General features: G+C 27.1%; 1 protein-coding gene across 1 annotated transcript; it reads left to right on the plus strand.

Moving 5' to 3' along the window:
• The first annotated feature begins 3,043 nt into the window (after positions 1 to 3,043).
• On the plus strand, positions 3,044 to 19,535 carry LOC107164555 (organic cation/carnitine transporter 2-like). Its single transcript, XM_089223116.1, has 10 exons — positions 3,044 to 3,407; positions 7,731 to 7,968; positions 8,924 to 9,030; positions 9,360 to 9,514; positions 10,858 to 11,026; positions 11,099 to 11,228; positions 11,448 to 11,554; positions 15,542 to 15,756; positions 17,380 to 17,561; positions 18,875 to 19,535. Exons 1-10 carry the CDS (start codon positions 3,268 to 3,270, stop codon positions 19,049 to 19,051), a joined length of 1,620 nt encoding a protein of 539 aa, XP_089079242.1. The 5' UTR covers positions 3,044 to 3,267; the 3' UTR covers positions 19,052 to 19,535.
• Positions 19,536 to 19,997: the final 462 nt, after the last annotated feature.

Below are 19,997 nucleotides of genomic sequence, written 5' to 3' on the forward strand. Positions count from 1 at the left end.
TGAAAATGTTTTGTATCAAGAGTGAGATATTAATATTATCTTTTTGTACTAGTAATACAGTGTATACCTAATCTTAGATTAAGTTTTAAACGATATTCGTGGTAATACCTACGTGATATAAACTATAAAAGTAAGATACATTTCACTGTAATAGTAAGTTCACACACTACACAAAGATAAAAATAGTGAAATAAATATGGTACAACAAAACGATAGATCGCATATTGCGCGAATGTCCACCTTTCGCAGCCAATTGGATCATCTAGATTCTAGATATTCTAGATGTTATCTACTTAGGTGGTAAAGTTTAGGGAGTTAAAAAGTAAAAATTCTCAGAACTTTAGTAAATATAGTAACATTTTAAATTTTAATACGTTAGGACTGAAAATGTATTATTATATTCCTCATAAATAAAATTGACGTTACTAGAATTAAAAAAGTTGTGAAAAGCCACATTAATTTTTTATAACCAATTAAGTTCAAATTTTGTTTAAATTATATATATAAACAAAAATGTTAAACTAAATATATTTTCGTAGAGGCTTAATTTTTTTGCACTTCGTATATTATTATTTACCATACTATCCTAAATTCCTAAATTTAAATTTACCACCGTTCGATTGTACGTTTTAGTATAGAATCGACTTCCCCGGTTTTTAAAAATGATAATATATATTATGTTACATTTTATATGATTAACATGAATACACACACATATAAAATAATTTTATAAAGTAATTTTAAAGAATCTAATTACTTTTTTATCAATGTTTTTCTTTTATCCGATAGTGGTATTTCTAATTTTAGTTTTAAATATTCACATATGTTAACAAATGTAAGGCAAAATAATACTGGATAAATTATATTACTTGTTTACTTAACTTTTGCAATTTTATGATTACAGACTACAGTAACACACAATACATAATGTGTATATAAGTATATGACCACTAAAACTCTTTTACCACATTAATGATAAATTATTACCTATTTATTTTATTATTATTAACTACTTAATAAATAATACTCTGAACACAAATATTAGCTCAATGTATCAAAGGTTTTTGATTTGTTAAAAATAGCTTATATTTTACAAGAAACAATAAAACCCGTTATTTAAATCAATTAAGAAATTAAAATTCCCACTAGGTGTAAATACATACAATTTTGTATTTTAATAAGTAGACAAGACATTAATATTACATAGAATTAAAAACGATAAATTGTTGTGTTATTTAAAAAAAGCGAGTGAGTCGTGGATGTCGCTCTGCTGTACAGTAGGTTACAAGTGGATTACTGTAATGGATGGAATTAAACTTGAATCCAATGATATTATATCATTGTATACAAAAAACAATTCTGAGCGGAGACAGTTTATCTGTTTAGGATATATTATTATAGATATTAAAAATTTTCAAATCTTAGATTTAAAAAATCGCTCAAATGTTTTGAAAATTTTACCATGTCTAGGCAAGGCTAATATAAGTAAATAACCCAAATTTCAAATTTTTACGAATGTTTTTAACCAAATTATAACAAAAAAATCCCAAAATTAAAATGTCTATAAATAGCTCAAAAATGGCTGAATTTTTAAAACTTAAGGAATAAAATCCAAAATACAACAAAAAATATCTCTTGTAATTTTTCATTTGAAGCAATATTTCCGGTAGAAAACGTCGTCCGTAATTATTTAATATTATAAAATCGTGAAATCATACTTTTTCTCCTTTAACCGCTTTTATTTCGAGAACCATTTCGAAAATCGAAAAATGACCTATCTAAAGTATCAGCTCAAGAACATTAGCTTTCAGAAAAAATGCTACACTTGATACTTCTGAGCAATTTTAGAGGGAGAAAAAGTGTTTACAGAATAAAAAGAAAAAGAAATAAACATCATTGTAAAAGCAAAATAGGTACATTCCTCGCTCCGCTCAGAATTTAAAATGTGTTGATATAATTTGAAATTTTGCATTATTGTGTTCTACACTAACACTATCGTCTATCACGAAATGACTGCAAAGTCATATTTTCGAACTGATAAACTGTGATCTGATATTAGTGTTACGTAAACATTCCTTTCAAATGTTGGATTAAATAATAAGATTATTTAAATTTATATTGAATTTCGTTTAATGGAATGTCAATAACTATATGATTTTCATACTACCTAGTTAATATTATATGATATTCGTTTTTACCTATACTAATTTATCGAACAGCTAATATGCCTATATACATAAAAATAGAGATATCATAAATAAGCATATTTTAAATATGTATTATAATATACAGTGTGATTCTCTAGCACGCTCACCGCCATTTTTCCTTAAACAGTGAATTTATTCAAATTCTGGTTTTTGGAAATTTTAAATATAATTAAAGACTATATTTTATAATTCTTGAAATCTTTTGAAGAACTCAAGGAGCGTACTGTGACAATGTAATCATATGTTTTTCAAATGAGAACACCATATTTTACCAGAGTTTTGATTGCACCTGATTTAAATTTTGGAAAGTAGATATTTTATAATTTATTGAAATGTTTAGAGTAAGGTAATATTATACTAATAGCCCTTCAAAATATTTTTACAAAAATAGAAAATAGAAAAAATATAGAATTTAGTATTTATTATACTTGGATCATTTTTAGAAATTATATATATTCAATGATTTATGTAAATTACCTACTAACATTTTTAAATCATCATAGCTTCCGTATAGACGATAATATCTTACGAACTAATTGTCATGAATCTCTTATCCCTTTTATTCAGACTTAAATAACTAAAAAGTACACATTTGAGTTTTGATTTCGACGAGACAAAATCGTAAATGTTCATTATATATTTCAAAATAATGTGATTTTAGCTATATTTAAAAATTCCAAAATTGATGTTTTGAATAACTGCACGGTTAAGGAAGAAGGAATTGAGCACGCATGGTGAATCGTCCTGTATATACTATTCTCAGACTTGTGATAAAGTGTAAATCCACTTCGGAGACATATTTATATGTATATGTATAAGTACTCGTTCACATTTGATGCATTTCCGCCATGAGCAGCAGTTATCACACAAACTCTTACTTACATCAACTAATACAGTCGTTACGAACGATTAGTTATTTTAGAACGTAATTTCCCACGACCGTTTTTACGACGTTTTCCAAGTTCAACAATTATTTTTTCTTTGGCAGAATTTCATTTTGTTAGGTCGTGTTAAAAGTGCGTTTTTTTTCTCTACAAAAATCGGCTTGGACTCCATCGAAATGAACATTGACAGCGTTCTCGTCACTGTGGGCATGGGCCGTTACCAGTTTGCGGGCTGCGTACTTTTTGGCCTCATGATAATGTATTCGAACGTGTCACCGGTCACCTACGTGTTTACAGCCGGTGATTTGAAATACAGGTAAAAATACACTAAAAAAAAAACACATTTCATTACTTGATAAAATTCATTTTATATGTGGCCTTAAAATATATACGTTGTATGTATACATATTAGATTTAAGACGTTTATAAAATTTAGTGTTCGGGATTTCACTACAACAAATACAAAAATCACTTCATTTTTCAAAACCAATTTTAAAATATATCAAAAACGTTAATATGGTCACAAATTATAATTGTTATAAATCTTTGAATAAAACATCAATAAAGTGTAAATATTTTTTTATACGTTTCATAACGAATGGGTATAACTAATAATTAAATAACATATTATACAAATAAACGTATGTATATATATTATAAATACTTATAATAAAATAACATACCTATAGCTATATCCAATATAATTACTGAGGGTCACAATTTAAATCAATTTGATGTAAATATTATATAATTGTAAAGTCAAAATCTTACCTAATTCTAGTTTTACATCTAGATAACTATAATAATTTTTGCTTAAAAGGATATGCTCGATGATATTTGATGGTCTTTATTTTAAATTTATACCTAATTTTTATACTTTAATATTATGCTTATGTTTAATAAATATAATTTGATAGTTGGTAAAAATACTCAACTTCCAACTAACAAAAATTCTATAAATATTATATTTATCCATCATTTTTAGGATAACTACCACATTTTTTCTGTCAAAAAGCAATACACGATTCATAAGTTCTTCTTACAGAAAATACATTTTTCCAAATTAGATAAGTGTTTAAAATCACAAAAATATAAATTTTAGCAATTTTGTTGCAATTTAAAAAATATTAATAGTAGGAACTTGAAACTTTATTTCATTACATACATATTATTATTTTCTATATTCTTGAATATTTTAAGTTATACATTATTAAAACATTGATGTAGTAAAGTTATTATACTATTAAATATACCACGATTATGTTAAAAACTAGTTTAATTTATTATAAAATATAATTATATCTTATTAGTTATTATTACTTTATTACTATAAAATAATAATAATAATAATAATAAATTAAAGTAATATAAATAAAGTGTACAATATCCGTAGAAATAGAAGCTGACAACCCGTATCTGCTCAGAATAATACTTATAGCATACTCGTAGAATACTTATCGTTGATTTAACATTTAACATTCCGATTACAAAAACTATACTCAATAATGAAGTATATTCAATATCTTATGACCAGCAGAACAATCTCTTCAGCTTTATTTTTTTATATAATTGTAATACTTTTAGATTACCAAACGACCCACTATTAAAATGTCTATGTTGTCAACTATCGAATGTTTATTGTGTATCATAGGTAATAGCCACCAATTAGCCTCCTAAAAAATAATAACAATTCAATTTTTGTTGTGTATAGTGTTCTGGACTCTGCAGCGTCCTTCAAGAACAGCCAGAGTTAAATATTTTAAACATGAAATATAATCTCCTCCTAAGTTTTGTTTTCTAATATATTATGTATTCACATCTTCGACGTTTGTTTCAATCATTTTGTGAACCATGTACATTTTCATTCTATTGCAATTATAATATTGCAATGATCGGCCCAACATATATTTATATATAATATATAATATTAAAATATGACTAAATTTTTAAATATAATATCTATCATAAAGTAGTCGATTTACCAATCTCAGTATGTCTCCGTATGAATTTATAAAAAATTATTTATTAGTTTATCACATTGTAAAAAAGACTTTTTAATTCCAATGTTTCACAACAAAAATTATAATATTTTACTTATAATTGTAACTGTATAATACTGTTATTATACTCTATTATCTATTTTATAATAATCTATTCATTATAATCATCATACAGTTTGAGTAATTTTGTCAGATAATACTTTTCGAACAACCTAAATCAGACAACTTTCTGTTATTTAAAAATTCCCTGAATCTTTTACCAATTCCATCACTCTCGCTTTCCAAAATGTGATCATTCTTAAAATAAATGTTAATGGAATTTGATTTGATATAAATGTTAGTCATTTATGAGTATTCTTAAAAATTAAAAAATATGTCCGTTAATAGTAGATTACTATCACCAGTATGAAAGTATTTAATTTTGATCGAACTCACAAGCTCAAACTTTTTTATAAAAACATAGATTATTTTAATAAGAATATTTTTTGAAAATAATTACTAACTGATTAATAATAACCAAAATTATAGGTTTCTATTTAAACGTCCAAAACGTATATGGTTTTAAGTTTTTTTAAATATCAGCGGAAATCCGATAAAATTACTATAGTGTTAGGCGTTAGGATATTATATTGTAACTTCAATACATAGAAAATGAGACCATATTATTTATGTTTATGTTTTTGTACTCATATAATTATTATGATTGGAATACGTAAATTGTAAATATTCAAGTTCAGTTAAAACGATACAACATTAATCTACTTGTTGAAATCGAGTGCCAACTTATAATTAAATGTCATTAGATAAAGCTAACTATACATGTCACGTAAATATTAACCACTCACATAGCCACATATTTACTACACTTTGGTGGAAACGTATTAATAATAATAATTTACTCCAGAAAGATAAAACGATTATAAAAATAATCGTCACAAACTGTTAAAAACCATCAAATTTAGAATTTATCATTAAAAAAAATATTTTTTATTACTAAGACGATGAAACATTTGATTTGAAAATATGATGAACTTGTAACGACCTCGGGAGTTCTGATTAACCACATTATTATACCAAATTAATTGTGTGTTATATCGAATTTAATTGATTTCATTAGAATATAAATATAAATGATACTATACTCAGTATCTTATCAAAAAATATTATAAGAAATCTGATAACTACTGCGAAAAATGCATTGTAATCACATCTGCAAAAAAAAAAACATAATATGAACCAATTATACAGTAGGTCGCCTTAATCATATTTTATTATTTTTTTTTGTTTTTTTTTTATTGTTCTTAATAAACATTGGTGACAAAGGCCATTAGTTACAATTATTTATAAATACATTTTTTTTTTTTAATTTACATTTTACTGTAAAATTTTAATAATTTATAAATTTTAATTCCACAACATATTATTTTAGATTAAATTATACCAATACGATTGAAAGGATTGCACAGAAAAATAACTAATTTTTTGATACTATTAAAAATATTTTGGTTAAATATTTTTTATCCAAACAATAATAATAACTATAATAAGGTTTTTCGATGCTTTAGAAAAGTCCATTTTGAAAAAAGGCCGATTCTATTAAATATTTATTTATATTATACTTAATTAATATTATGTAATTTATGAAGATGATATTAATTTTAAATAATTAATAATTAATTTGGTACTTTTAATTTAGTATATAGTTGTGGGCCATTTGGTAAACGAATACATAACAATAACTTATCATAATAAGTTGACAAAAGAAGAATTTTTGAATCATATACCTACTTCTTTGTAAAAGAAAACGTTATTTACATTAAATTATCATTATTATTGTCAAGGTTAATAAAGTTAATAATAATAGTAATAATAATTACATTTTTAAACGAATGTAATAATTATAATACCTATATGAAATACAATATACATCTATAATAATATATGTATAATATAATTTGATAATAAATGAAAATTGAATAGACTATTTTGTATTTTCAGACTCTTTAACCGATTAACTATTATTTATATGAATTTTTAGCCATAAATTACGAATAAGATGGGTCAAAATTTCGAAGAAAAAAAATAGTATATGTATTATATATAGTATACATAATATATGATATTTATCGATAAAACTTAAGATCCTAAGACTCCTAACAAAATAATAAAGGTTTAAAAAAATACGAAGGTCATATTTTAGTCGATGATATTTGAGGGTAATCTAGAGATCCATGCCATGCCGCCATGGATATATCACCACCCCGAGCATTAAATTTTGAGTTGGACGAAAATATAAAACTAAGTTTTGTGATGGTTTTACAATGATGCAAACTATAGTTTGTGGCGTATAAAATGTGGTTATAGTAATTAGGAAAAATCAATACAAATTACTGCAAAAACAGAAATATTTTTAAACAATAACAATCTGGGTTTCATAACTTTCATTTCGATAATGAGGATTACTAGTATTAGTACCTACATCTATCATATATCATCATTTTTTTTTTTTAATTTTACTATAATGTTGCTTATGAACTGGGTACAACTAAATAATGTCAATCAGAGAAATTATTTGCCTCTGATCGGCAATTTGCTAAAGACCATCCATCCGCATAATATTTTATAAATATATGCTACAGGTGTTTGGTACCGGGATGTGACTCACCGGACCCGGCTGAACGAACTTACGAACCAGAATGGTTGCGGTTCACAACTCCTTACAGGCAAGACACGGGACTGCCACGCAAGTGTCAGCGGTTTTCCAGGAATCCAGCCAACGGTTCGCAGTGTGCGCCTGGCTACTTCGACACCAACGCGTTGGAGTTGTGCAGTGACGGATGGGTGTTCGAAGACATCGAGAACACCATCGGCACTGAGGTACACAATAATGTTATTAACCCTTTATTAGAAAATAACAAAAATATATAGACTATATCGGTATAATTATTATTATAAATTTATTGCCACAATAATCGGAATATCCTTCAAATTAACGTTAATGTACTCGATTCCAAAAATATGAAATTACCAAGTATTCATTGCCCTTTATATAAATATATATATATTATGTATATAAAACTGAAAATCGGAAAAATAATCCTCAAACCTAAACCTAAATGTTGAATACAGCTGTCAAAAATAATAATATATATTATTTAATAATAGTTATTAAAATGTTTGTATTAAGGATAATAATCCTTAAAAATCGTTTTACAAAAGTATAAAATACACGTTCAATTATAAATAGTATTTATGATACTTGGGTCGTTTTTACCAATAATTCATGTCGATAGATTATTATTAATGACTAATATTTTCAAACCCACCATAGACCACATATTTTATAAATCTAAACCATGATGGCTTTTATCCTTAGAACACAAAATTAAATAACTCAAAAACTACTCATAAGTAAAAAAAAAATATCAGCTAAATAATTTACTAGAATGTATTAATTAATGTGTAATCATCATTCGCGGCCAATGACCTATGTTGTCGTGGCCTTGTTCTTTATAATAAAAAAAAAAAAAAAATTTACTAGAAAAAAAAGGAGATTCTCATTTGAAAAACAAAAGTTTGTGTCATCACAGGACACTCCTTAAATGGTACGAAAAATCTCAAGAATTTTAAAATATGGTCTACAATATATTTAAAGATTTCAAAAATCAGATTTTGAATAACTGCTTATTAAAGTAAAAAAGGGTGAGCATGCTTGGTGAATCACTCTGTATATGGTTATAATTTTCACTGTACATTTTATAGTCTTAAACCTATTTGTATGCATAATTTATATCAATATATGTTTATTGTATTTTCGTAATGCGTTGTTTAGTTTGGACTTTTGTGTGAGGAAAATAAATGGAAACTGTCGATGGTGGGTACGGTCAACAACTTTGGTCAGTTTATTGGCATACCTGTGTCTGGAATCATCGCTGACAAGTGAGTGCACCATAATCATTCAAATCTATAAAACTATAATATAATAAATAAAATATGCAGCATTACCATGACTTTTTTTGTATAATCACTTCACAAAATGTACTTATTACTTAATTACTTAAAACTTAGTCCTTAGTAAACGGCTTATAAATTATAGATTATTATTTATTATTTAAAAATTATTGCAAGTTGGGATACACGGGCAAAAATATTGTACCCCAAGTATGTAACTCCTGAAAAATTAAAATCAACTCTTTAATATAAATATAAAAAAAGTACTATAAACAATAATTAATAATTCAGATTATAATAATGCCGGAAATTTTCAGGTTTGGTCGAAAGTTTGCTATGGTATTTTGTTCTGTTACATCTGCCATAATATCTATCATTCAGTCGTTTTCGGTCAATTACCAGATGTTCTTGGCATTTGAACTGTTGACTTCCATAGTTTCCAGCGGTGTTTATTCCGTTACTTTCGTATTAGGTAAGAACATTTTTCATAGGTATTTGAAACTTGAAATTGATTAGAAAAATAAGTTGTGAACGGCGAGTAAGTAAGTACTCATGGTAAATTGTTTTTATTTGTAAAAATCTAAACGTTTTTTGGGTGAAACAAGTTATATATTGTATGGAAAATTTTAGTAAATTATTTATTATTTATTTCTCAAAATGTATTATCGATCTTCATCAATATTTGTGATACGAAACATACATTTAGGATTGTACATTTTCTAATCACCACTCTAAAACTGTGTCAATATAGTCATACCACCTAAAGTAGTAGCTCTTGTTCTGTCAGAACTCACGGTAAAACTGCCACATTTTGAAGGAATGCTGCAAGTTTGTTGTTGTCCAACTTGCTAAAGGCAACGTTAAAGTCTCCACTCAGTATTATTAGTTAAAAATGATAATATTTATTTTATGACATCTGAATCTCTCACAAAATATAGTAGAAGTACAAATTGAATGAAATCGATAATTTGTTGAATATGGTGGTTCATTAAACAGCCAAAAAAATCACTGAAAATATTGTCAATCCTTAATGAATTAGGTATAAATGTGGTCTTGAATCAGATACCCTGTTGTATTGCTGTATTCTACTGCCTAAACTGTTTATTTATGATGTAATTACGTCTGATTTGGTTCCGTTTTAGTAGGTAGCTGATAGCTACTCCACTAGTGCACTTTTTCATCCACTTAGGTTGAACAGCACGGTCAACATTTTGAATATCAATGCATTCATTATTTTAAAGGCTGTGAAGTCTTTTATAGTTGGATAGTATGAGAAGGGTAGACTTTTAGATCATGTAATCCTCAATTTCGTTCTTATACGCTCGTAGACTTTGACAATTAAACAAAATAAGTGGTAATTTATCTTTTATGAAATTGTGGGTAATCGCCTTAATTATGATTAGATTAATTATATTTTATACAATACTTATTATAAGTCATATTTGATTATGACTTGTTTCAATGAAATTTGAAAAAAAAACTATTTTTCTTTACCATAACCGCTGTTTTCGTTAGTTTGCACGAAATTACTCTTGCTAGACATATTTGGGAGGGGTCCGCATGCGTAGATATGTACTCATGCAAAATAGCACGACGACATTTTCGCTTTACATACGACTTATTTGTAACTAATAATTTAATTAATTTAAATTAAATTATTGTATATACAAATAGGTATTACTTTGTAGTTTGTACTTTGTGCGTAAAAATATTTTAATATTTATAAATCACACAACATTGTGTATGCTATTTAGACACGTATTAGTTTATTTTTGTTGGATAACTATATAATGTGTTTTTAATATAACTTGTCAGCAATGGAGTTGGTGCTACCTAATCATCGAGTACTATACTATTCGATTCTGGAATGTTTCTATCCAATTGGTGCCATATTGGTGGCTTTTATCGCCAGTCTAGTGAAAGACTGGAGGCTTTTGTTGATGATAGCCAACATCCCAGGATTGCTGTTCTTGTCATACTTCTGGTTATTATCTTGGGATTAATGTTGTTTAACGTCGATTTATACAATATCATTGTTATTTTCTCATACATATAGGCTAACGGAAGAATCGATGAGGTGGTTGGAAATGCAAGGCAAACACGACAGAGTGATTAGCGTACTCAAGAGAATAGCTGGTATTAATAAAAAGTCTTTGCCTGTACTACGTCCGGATGCACAAATAGAGGTTATTTTAAAATTCAATTATCATAATCGAACACGCACACACATTGGATTATAATTTGACTAATCTTAACCTATACGACATGTTAAAACGTATTATAGCTAATCATTACTAATAAAACCGTGATGAATTTAATTGATTCCTAAAAAAATTACTTATCGAGTTTCCTACGCAGAATATTTGTAATGATACGAAAAATTCATTCAATTTTTTTTTTTACAGACGACAAATTACGACGACGACAATGAAGCAAAATATATCAATATTCTAAAAGACGTAATCGGCTCATCAACAATATTATTTCGAATGATCAGATGTTCACTCGTGTGGTATGATGTAACAATATAATTATTTCCAAATTTTTATCTAAATTTTAACATAAATAATATATTTTAAATTTAAACTATTTTAGATTCTGGGCTATTGATTTTACAATGATGTGTGTTTTTTCTGTCTGTTTTTAATAAGAACTTTGGAAGGTCCAAAGTGAAAAATTTCTGGTAGTTTTCGAAAGCATCAGGGAAGTTTATCGGAAAGTTACTTTAATTTTTTATAAACGTTTGACGTTCAATTTTGTATGACATTGGAGTATTGGATATTCATTTTTTATTATTAAACATGATTAAACAATTTCTCATCGAATAATTTTATTATGCTTTTGTAATTCATAAACGAATAATCGTACTTGAAAGTTTCACTAATTGTTTATTTTATCATATTCTAGACATGATAACATTTTCAAAATATTATGACACTTTTTAGCTATTTAAAGACAATTTCAATGTTTTTAGTTATTTTCAATCAAATATCATAAAAAAATTGTCGCAAAACTTAAGTCAACCTATCGAAATATTTGTGACAAAATAAGTTATTACAGTATGAATATCGAAAACATAATCATGATTCATGGAATACTTGTTATAGCTAACTAACAGATCATTTCCGATCAAAATTTTTTTTTGTACCTAAGCTTACAATCATTGGCATACGCAGGAGTGACAGGGAGATATGATACCCCCACTCCCCTTAAATAGTTTAATGTATCTTTTTAAATTATGAAACGACGACTAAAATAAGATCTTTAAAAAACCGGCATACGCCACTACAATGATACATTATAGCATTGAATTCAAATTTGAGACATACATTACTCAATACAAATTATATATTTATATAGCAGAGTGGAATTTTTTTTTTAAATAATTAACTCATCATTTCAATTTCTATTACAATGGTTGCATACATGTGTACGCCTAATAGTTAATACTATAGTTTTTAAATTACTAAATCAATTTTACAAACTCAAAAAATCTATACAATTATTGTCTTGTATAACGGGAATGGGCTAAATAATTTTCTCCACGAAACATTGCAGATAAAAACCCCTCATTATAGGTTATGTGAGTTTCTAAAACAAACATAACAACAAATACAAATTTTCTTTCCACTTAATTCAGACATAGATACTAAGATTAACAACTAAAATATAGTTGGTTTGGTTAAAATTAGCCATAAGATTTTTACAAAAGAATCTCCAACTTCTCTTGAATTAAGTGAAAATAAGTACTTCGAATAGACATCCTTAGATTTTGTGTGATCGGAAAAATAATATTTATTGCTTGGTTTATTGATATCTTAAAGTCTAACATCAATTTATTTGATTTTATTCCTATTGCATTCATTTTTTTTAAATTCAATATATCATGTTTTGTTGTTTTATCTGGTAAAAAGTAAAACACCAATGAAGTATAAATACTATTTTAAATACTTATGTATATATGGTAATACTATAATTGTTAAATGTTTATCACAGTAATCATAAGTAACATTGATACATAGTTAACCATTTTATGAAATAATTAGTAATGACTAATAAATAATGATTTAATTAATTTTATTTATACGTAGTTCAGATTATGTTGAGAGAACGTAACACGGGCATTGATTTTGCTGTCCCGTCTTAAAAGTGCGTAGCATATTAAATTTGACGCTCAGTAGATCACTTTTCACACCATCAGTTTAAAAATTGAAGTTTTGAAGAAATTTTAAGTTTGTATTGACTTATTAAAAAATTTAAAGCTAAGATAATTATCTATTATTGTCTAGGTCATTTCATAGGCATTTTATTATATTTTAATTTTAAAGCGAGTGATGAGTATTTTAAAATTATACATTATTGTTTGTACATCTTATAATATTCATTACTCCCCTTAAAATTAAAATATAATAAAAAGCCTTGAGATGCTAAAAAAAAAATCTTGGCTTTAAATTTCATACGAAGTATTACACTCTAATTTTTTAACTAACAGGGTTAAACGAGAACAGCTGAGCGTAAAATTTGATGTTATACGCACTTATTGTAAGACAGAGACTACAAATGTTCGTGTAACGTCCTCTTAATGTTGTATGTATAAGTATAATTGGACAATACATAAATTAAAGCATTTAAGTTTATCTCCGTTTAGGAACTAATGTATTGGTTCATTTTTATTTTTAAGAACTAACATGTATATTGTATAAGTATATAACCATTTACTTATATATATATAATCATTGTAATTATCATAGGCGCAAATTTGGGGGGGCTTAGACCCTTCCCAAATTAAGCCGTAGCCTCTCCCCCCTGAAAAAATCTTGAAAATACAATTATTTTAAAATGTTATATTATAAATTTCTTCTTGCTTTTTAATATATCCAGCTCCCGGAGTCAAAGTTGAAATTACGCCTATGATGGAAATTATTCGTAACTATGTTTCATATGGGAACTTACCAATCCACTTTAGGGTGGAGTTATTAAAAAATTAAAAGAATTAAAAATATAGGTCCCATAGATATTTATGATGAAACAACATTTTTCAAGAAAGATGAACTGGACAAAAATGTATTGCAGATTTTAACTATAGGGTTTTCCTTAAAATACTTTAACTGCAATTATATTCGTAAAACAAAAGCATCTAGGTATTAATCAATTACAAAAGAGTGTATAATTATTCGATAAACTATTGATTTATTTTACTAAATAATATTTATATACTATAACATTACGTCATACGATAATATTCTAATAATTAGGTCAGATAATCTTGTATTCAAACAACAGGACATGTTAATCTGCAAGCATTTAATATCTTATTTTTTTAACTATATTAACTATAATAACTATGACAAATTAAAAATTAAAAACAAACTACCTATATCATTATTTGAGTAACAATACAATACCTATAGTGTATGTTGGACAAATTAAATCATTAATTTGTCTTTCATAAAATACTTTATTATTACTAAGTATGAGAAAATAAAAATATTTATATACATGAGTATATATTATATTCCTGTTATAATATTTTTAGTTGTAAATCTTCCAACGACTATTGTCAAATGCATGCTTATAAACAATGGATGTGTATTGGAAAAATACGGTTAGCTTTTTAAAATATTGAGATCAATCTTAATACACATGATATGTCTGAATATAAGAGAAGTGTAAATAAAAATGTAGATGAATTTTGCTAAAATTTTAGATAGTCTTAAAATTATTAATTTATTATAATAACGGAGGCGTAATTATCTCAATAATTGACCATTTCACAATAGTAAAACAGTAAGTGTGTATAATGTGTCAACATTTCACAATAATAAGTTGTAGCCAACATAAATACAAATAGGACATAATCCACCTGATCAAATAAAAATAACACAACTTGATCACATTACATTTTTCTCAGATATTAATTAATACGATTGATCCTTAATAACTAACGTAACTAATGATTTTAAAAAGTGAAGTAAATAATATATTAGTTTATATATTATTAAAAACTATTAAAACGACTAAACCCTGAGTAACCACTGCAATTGTAATATCAATTCAGTATAGATATAAAATACTCTTAAAATATGTAAACAAACATTCTCTTAATTATAAATCAAGATATAGGTACTAGAAACATCTTAAATAATACAATAACATAACAAAATCAGGCTAATCATCTCAGATATTTTTTTAAAAAAAATAGCAAAAACGAATTATTATGAATTTTAATGACTTCGATGCACAAATTATACATTACTACTACATAACTATTTTGTGATTTAAAATGGGAAAATGGTTAGGGGATGAAAATACATTGCTAACCACGTTCATATGGATTTACTTATACCAATATACAGCACCTATATATTTTAGAATTTTGCCAATTTCATGTTTTATGTTTTAAATGCATCACATCATCATATTATATTAATGTTGAATATACAAATTACCAGGATACCGTAGTATTTACACATAAATTAAATTGTTTTAACTTATGCAGGATAGCGATAACATTAGTGTACTATGGGCTGACAATAAGCGCAACTGACATCGCTGGCGACAAGTATTTGAACTTTTCGTTGGCCTCGTTCGTCGAGATTCCTGCCTGCCTGTTGAACTGGTTAATTATGGAAGGGATGTCCCGAAGAATGTCATTGTCCAGCATGCTCATCTTGAGTGGTTTTTCCAGTGTTCTATACAATTTATTTCCGGACTGTAAGTATACCTGTGGTCCTAAATTTAAAGTTGAAACTTTATTTCCGCCAAAAATATTATTTTACATGATGGCAAAACTTCTACAACGTCTACAGGCCTACACTCTACCTGGTGGGTGTAAAATACCTAGAGCATATAAGATCAATACGTAGTTTTATTATATCGTGGTATTTAACGTTAACACTATCGAGCGTATAAAGTTCAATGAGCAAAATAAATATTCCGTCATTTATTTTATTTACATATAAAATATTGAATGACAATGTTTCGTGTAACAACATTACAACGCTATATCATGTTATTTCATTAAAGTTTTAACAGCTGTTTAAGCACTTCAAATTATCTTCAAATTATTATAATCCATCATGGAATGCAGGTCATTACTGATTTCTCGTACAGTGGTAATATTTACATACCTATAATCTGCAGTGATTAGTTTGAGCTGATTAATTTTAAATTTATCGATAGGTATACCTACCTAATGCATTTTAGAAACCAGATAAAAATGTTAAGTTTGAGGAGACAAAAATCCAACCATTTTAAAACGACATAATATGTCAACCATACACATCAGACATACTCAACCTGTACATTGTACATGGCACAAGCACTTCAAATTATCTTCAAATTATTATAATCCATCATGGAATGTAGGTCATTACTGATTTCTCGTACAGTGGTAATATTTACATACCTACCTATAATCTGCAGTGATTAGTTCGAGCTGATTAATTTTAAATTTATCGATAGGTACCTACCTAATGCATTTTAGAAACCAGATAAAAATGTTAACTTTGAGTAGACAAAAATCACATATTATGATGAGAAATTACATATTATTCTATAATATAATAATAATGTATAGCAGACCATCAATCTGAAAATTAATTCTATATGACTACGAATTTAAAATGCATAATATTAACCTACTTCGTCGAGTTTAGGAAAAAAGTGTGAATTTCCTGATTTTTAAATATTATACTTCTAAGCTCTATTCATAGGTAGGCATTAATAAACGAGTATAATAATATAATTTACTAGCTGATCCTCGTGAACTTTGCTGCAGCACACTATAAAAATACGATATGATAGCTATAAACAACTATCAATAAAAAAAATTAAAGACCCCTTATCAAGATAAAATTTAGCCATTAGATCCATGGGATAATGTAGCTTATTGTAGCTTTCTGATGGTAACCCAAAATGTAAGTAGTTCCAGAGATTAAACTGAAAAAACGTCAATAATTATATGAAAAATAATATATAACATAATGTTTTAACATTTTTAAATAATAATTTACATTTCTGTGTTCCGACGTGCACCAAACGTAATCAGCCAAAACTAATATTATTATTTAATAGCTTGTTATAAAAATACACAATATATTTATGTATATAAATATACAATTTACACGTACAAATTTATTGTTGCCGATTAAAATATTTCATGTGCATAATATATTTTAATAATTTTTACTACAGTCACTTCTGAGCCCCATTATAATAGTGATAATACTTATAACACATGACTTTATATAATACCTACTTAATATGTGTTATATTGTTTATTATTATATAAGCCAAATTGCTAAATTATTATTATTTTTTTTTTTTTCAAAACAGCATTTCCTCTGATTAAGTTATTGATATTCTTGATCAGCAAACTCGCAATCTCCGTCGCATTTTCCATCGTCTACATATTGACCGTGGAGATATTCCCAACCAGAATGCGAGCGACATTGTTATCCACGTGCTCTATGATCGGTCGGGTCGGATCTATGGTAGCACCACAGGTCATGCTGCTGGTACGTAAAATATCGCACTACATTATGCTAACGTTTTTTTTACCGAAAAAGTCTCAGCGATCGGTCAATGTCGAATAAAATATTATCTTATAAAGGCTAAATCCGTGTTATTCGGATCGTGTGTCGATGCGGTACAATTTATTAGGTATTACATGAAATTGGTAAATTATTGTATCTGAAATTCAGGAGCCATCAACCAGATCTTAAACCTCTTGAAGATTTAATGAGATATTTATATATATATATATATATGAACAGAGCATTTTTTATTTATAAAAAAGTTGAGAAATTGAAGTTGTACAAACATTTTCAAATACCTCTGCACTTAAACGTCTGGGTTTATTAGACATCCGTGCGTCCGAATTGCATGCAAAAAAAAAAACATAAATTGGAATGTCCGAATTGCATGCCATCTCTTGAAAGTCTGTCTGAATTGCATGCCATCAGATTATCAGGTTGATGGATTATTATTTATTATACACTTATTATACTAGGTATAACTTAAACTTTTTTTTGAACTTTTCTAATTTAACTTACTTTTCGACTGAAACCCCGTTGGCTTTTGCTACATTTAGTTTAGTATAATAAACTGAATGTATTTTACATTTGTATATGGTATATTTTAAATAAATAATTACCATAATAATATAAAATTTGGTAGTTAAAATAATAATATTAAATTTGGTCGAATTTAAAAAAAAATAATTTAAATAATAATATACAATTTGGCCCAGTTTTTAAAATAAATAATTATAATAATAAAATAAAATTTATTTGGGCGATATAAAAAGCTAATATAATAAGCGTATAATAAATAAACTATTGCTAATACACGGCATGCAATTCGGACAAACCCCTCTATGAGGTGGCATGCAATTCAGACAGACCCCTTTAAGAAATCGCATGCAATTCGGACAAATTTTTTTTTTTGGCATGCGATTCGGACGCAGCCATTAGACATACAAAATAAAAGCAGTATTGCTACCCCCCCCCCTTCTACTCCATAGAAAAATCCTACATAATTTTATTATACCTATGACCAGCTATTAGTAATAATATAGACGCTTTTTTTTACTTGTAATAGGGTTATTTCCCGTAATTTATTATCTAATAAATAAATATAATTAGTAACATTATATATCTTCATAAAGAATGTCAGGGAAAAGTAAAATAAGTAAAAAAAAGTCGCTAAGTTATATGGCATCGATATGGGTTCTTCCATCAGTTAGTACCAACTCAATCACTGTACATAGTATAATATATATTTTGTTTCACGATTCAATTCGTTATCAATTCAAAAAAAAAAATTCCAGGCTGAATTCTTTGGCAGTTACATGATCATGCTTGTGTTCGGTATAACGGCGCTTGTGGCCGCGGCGCTCACCATCACTCTTCCGGAAAGCAAAAACATCAAGTTGCCCGATACCATCGTCGAAGCAGAACGGATCGGGATTGACCGCCTACTGCCAGAAAACGTCGAAAACTCTTAGTTCTACTATAGTCATTAGTAATAATATTATTTACGCATCCACAAAATGTTTTTGTAATGTGCGCGAAACGTCCGCGAACACCATGCAGGGTGGTTTTCGCGGATGTTTTCCAACTAAACTCTATATTAATAGTATATTGTTTAATATACACGATGTTTTTAGTTAATTTTTCGTTACGGGACACCCTATATACGTAATAAAAAAATTGCTACTGATCTTTACGGCCTTTCGAGACAAATAAGTTCGACGTTTCGTGCACATATAATTTTCCAACTATGCCATAGGAAAAACTGAATGTAACCAGAAAGTAAGAACATATGATGAGACACGTCAATACACCTCATCGAAACAATATTCCAAAAAGAGTGCAGTGATCTTTCAATTCATTTTTCTTAATCGTAGAACTATGGTTTCGAAATAAATCGTTATTCTTCTTATATTGTATATTTGTATCTAATATAAATAAGTATTATACTTGTAAAAACTTGAAATTTATTTCCGTTCGTAACAGTATAGGGTGATTGGCCAGAAATTTGTATGCATACCTTGAGAATTGAACGCCATATTTTTAAAAATACTTAAATTGTTTATACGTTTCAGGAATATCATGTGTTGATACAATTTACAAACGTATTTCTTCAAATGAGAATCAACTCGTTCGTCTATAAATTGTTAAGTAGATGATTATGATTTATTACTGTGGATGCATCTAAATCCAGATTTAAACGATTCATTTTTCTACTTTATTTAGTTATTAAAAATTAAAATATATGTACCTACCTATCTACCTTGCATGGATAATAGTCCTTAATAATTGTTTTACAAAAATTATTATATATTCAATATTTAGTATAATACCTGCTCAGACGATTTTCACAAGTTATAAAATGTTAAATTTTAATATTATGATAAATTGTATTTTTAAAACCATCATATAGCTTCCATG

This window comes from Diuraphis noxia, unplaced genomic scaffold (assembly GCF_037042655.1).
Source record: "Diuraphis noxia isolate RWA-SAM2 unplaced genomic scaffold, SU_Dnox_SAM2 contig0003, whole genome shotgun sequence".
Lineage (NCBI taxonomy): Eukaryota > Metazoa > Arthropoda > Insecta > Hemiptera > Aphididae > Diuraphis > Diuraphis noxia.

What these genes read in the sequence shown, in the direction of transcription:
- LOC107164555 (XM_089223116.1), top strand. Translation starts at nt 3,268, where the DNA reads ATGAACATTGACAGCGTTCTCGTCACTGTGGGCATGGGCCGTTACCAG. An exon ending in TTCCGTTACTTTCGTATTAG is followed by an intron (nt 9,515 to 10,857) that starts GTAAGAACATTT and finishes ATAACTTGTCAG; the next exon opens with CAATGGAGTTGGTGCTACCT. An exon ending in CACCACAGGTCATGCTGCTG is followed by an intron (nt 17,562 to 18,874) that starts GTACGTAAAATA and finishes AAAAAATTCCAG; the next exon opens with GCTGAATTCTTTGGCAGTTA.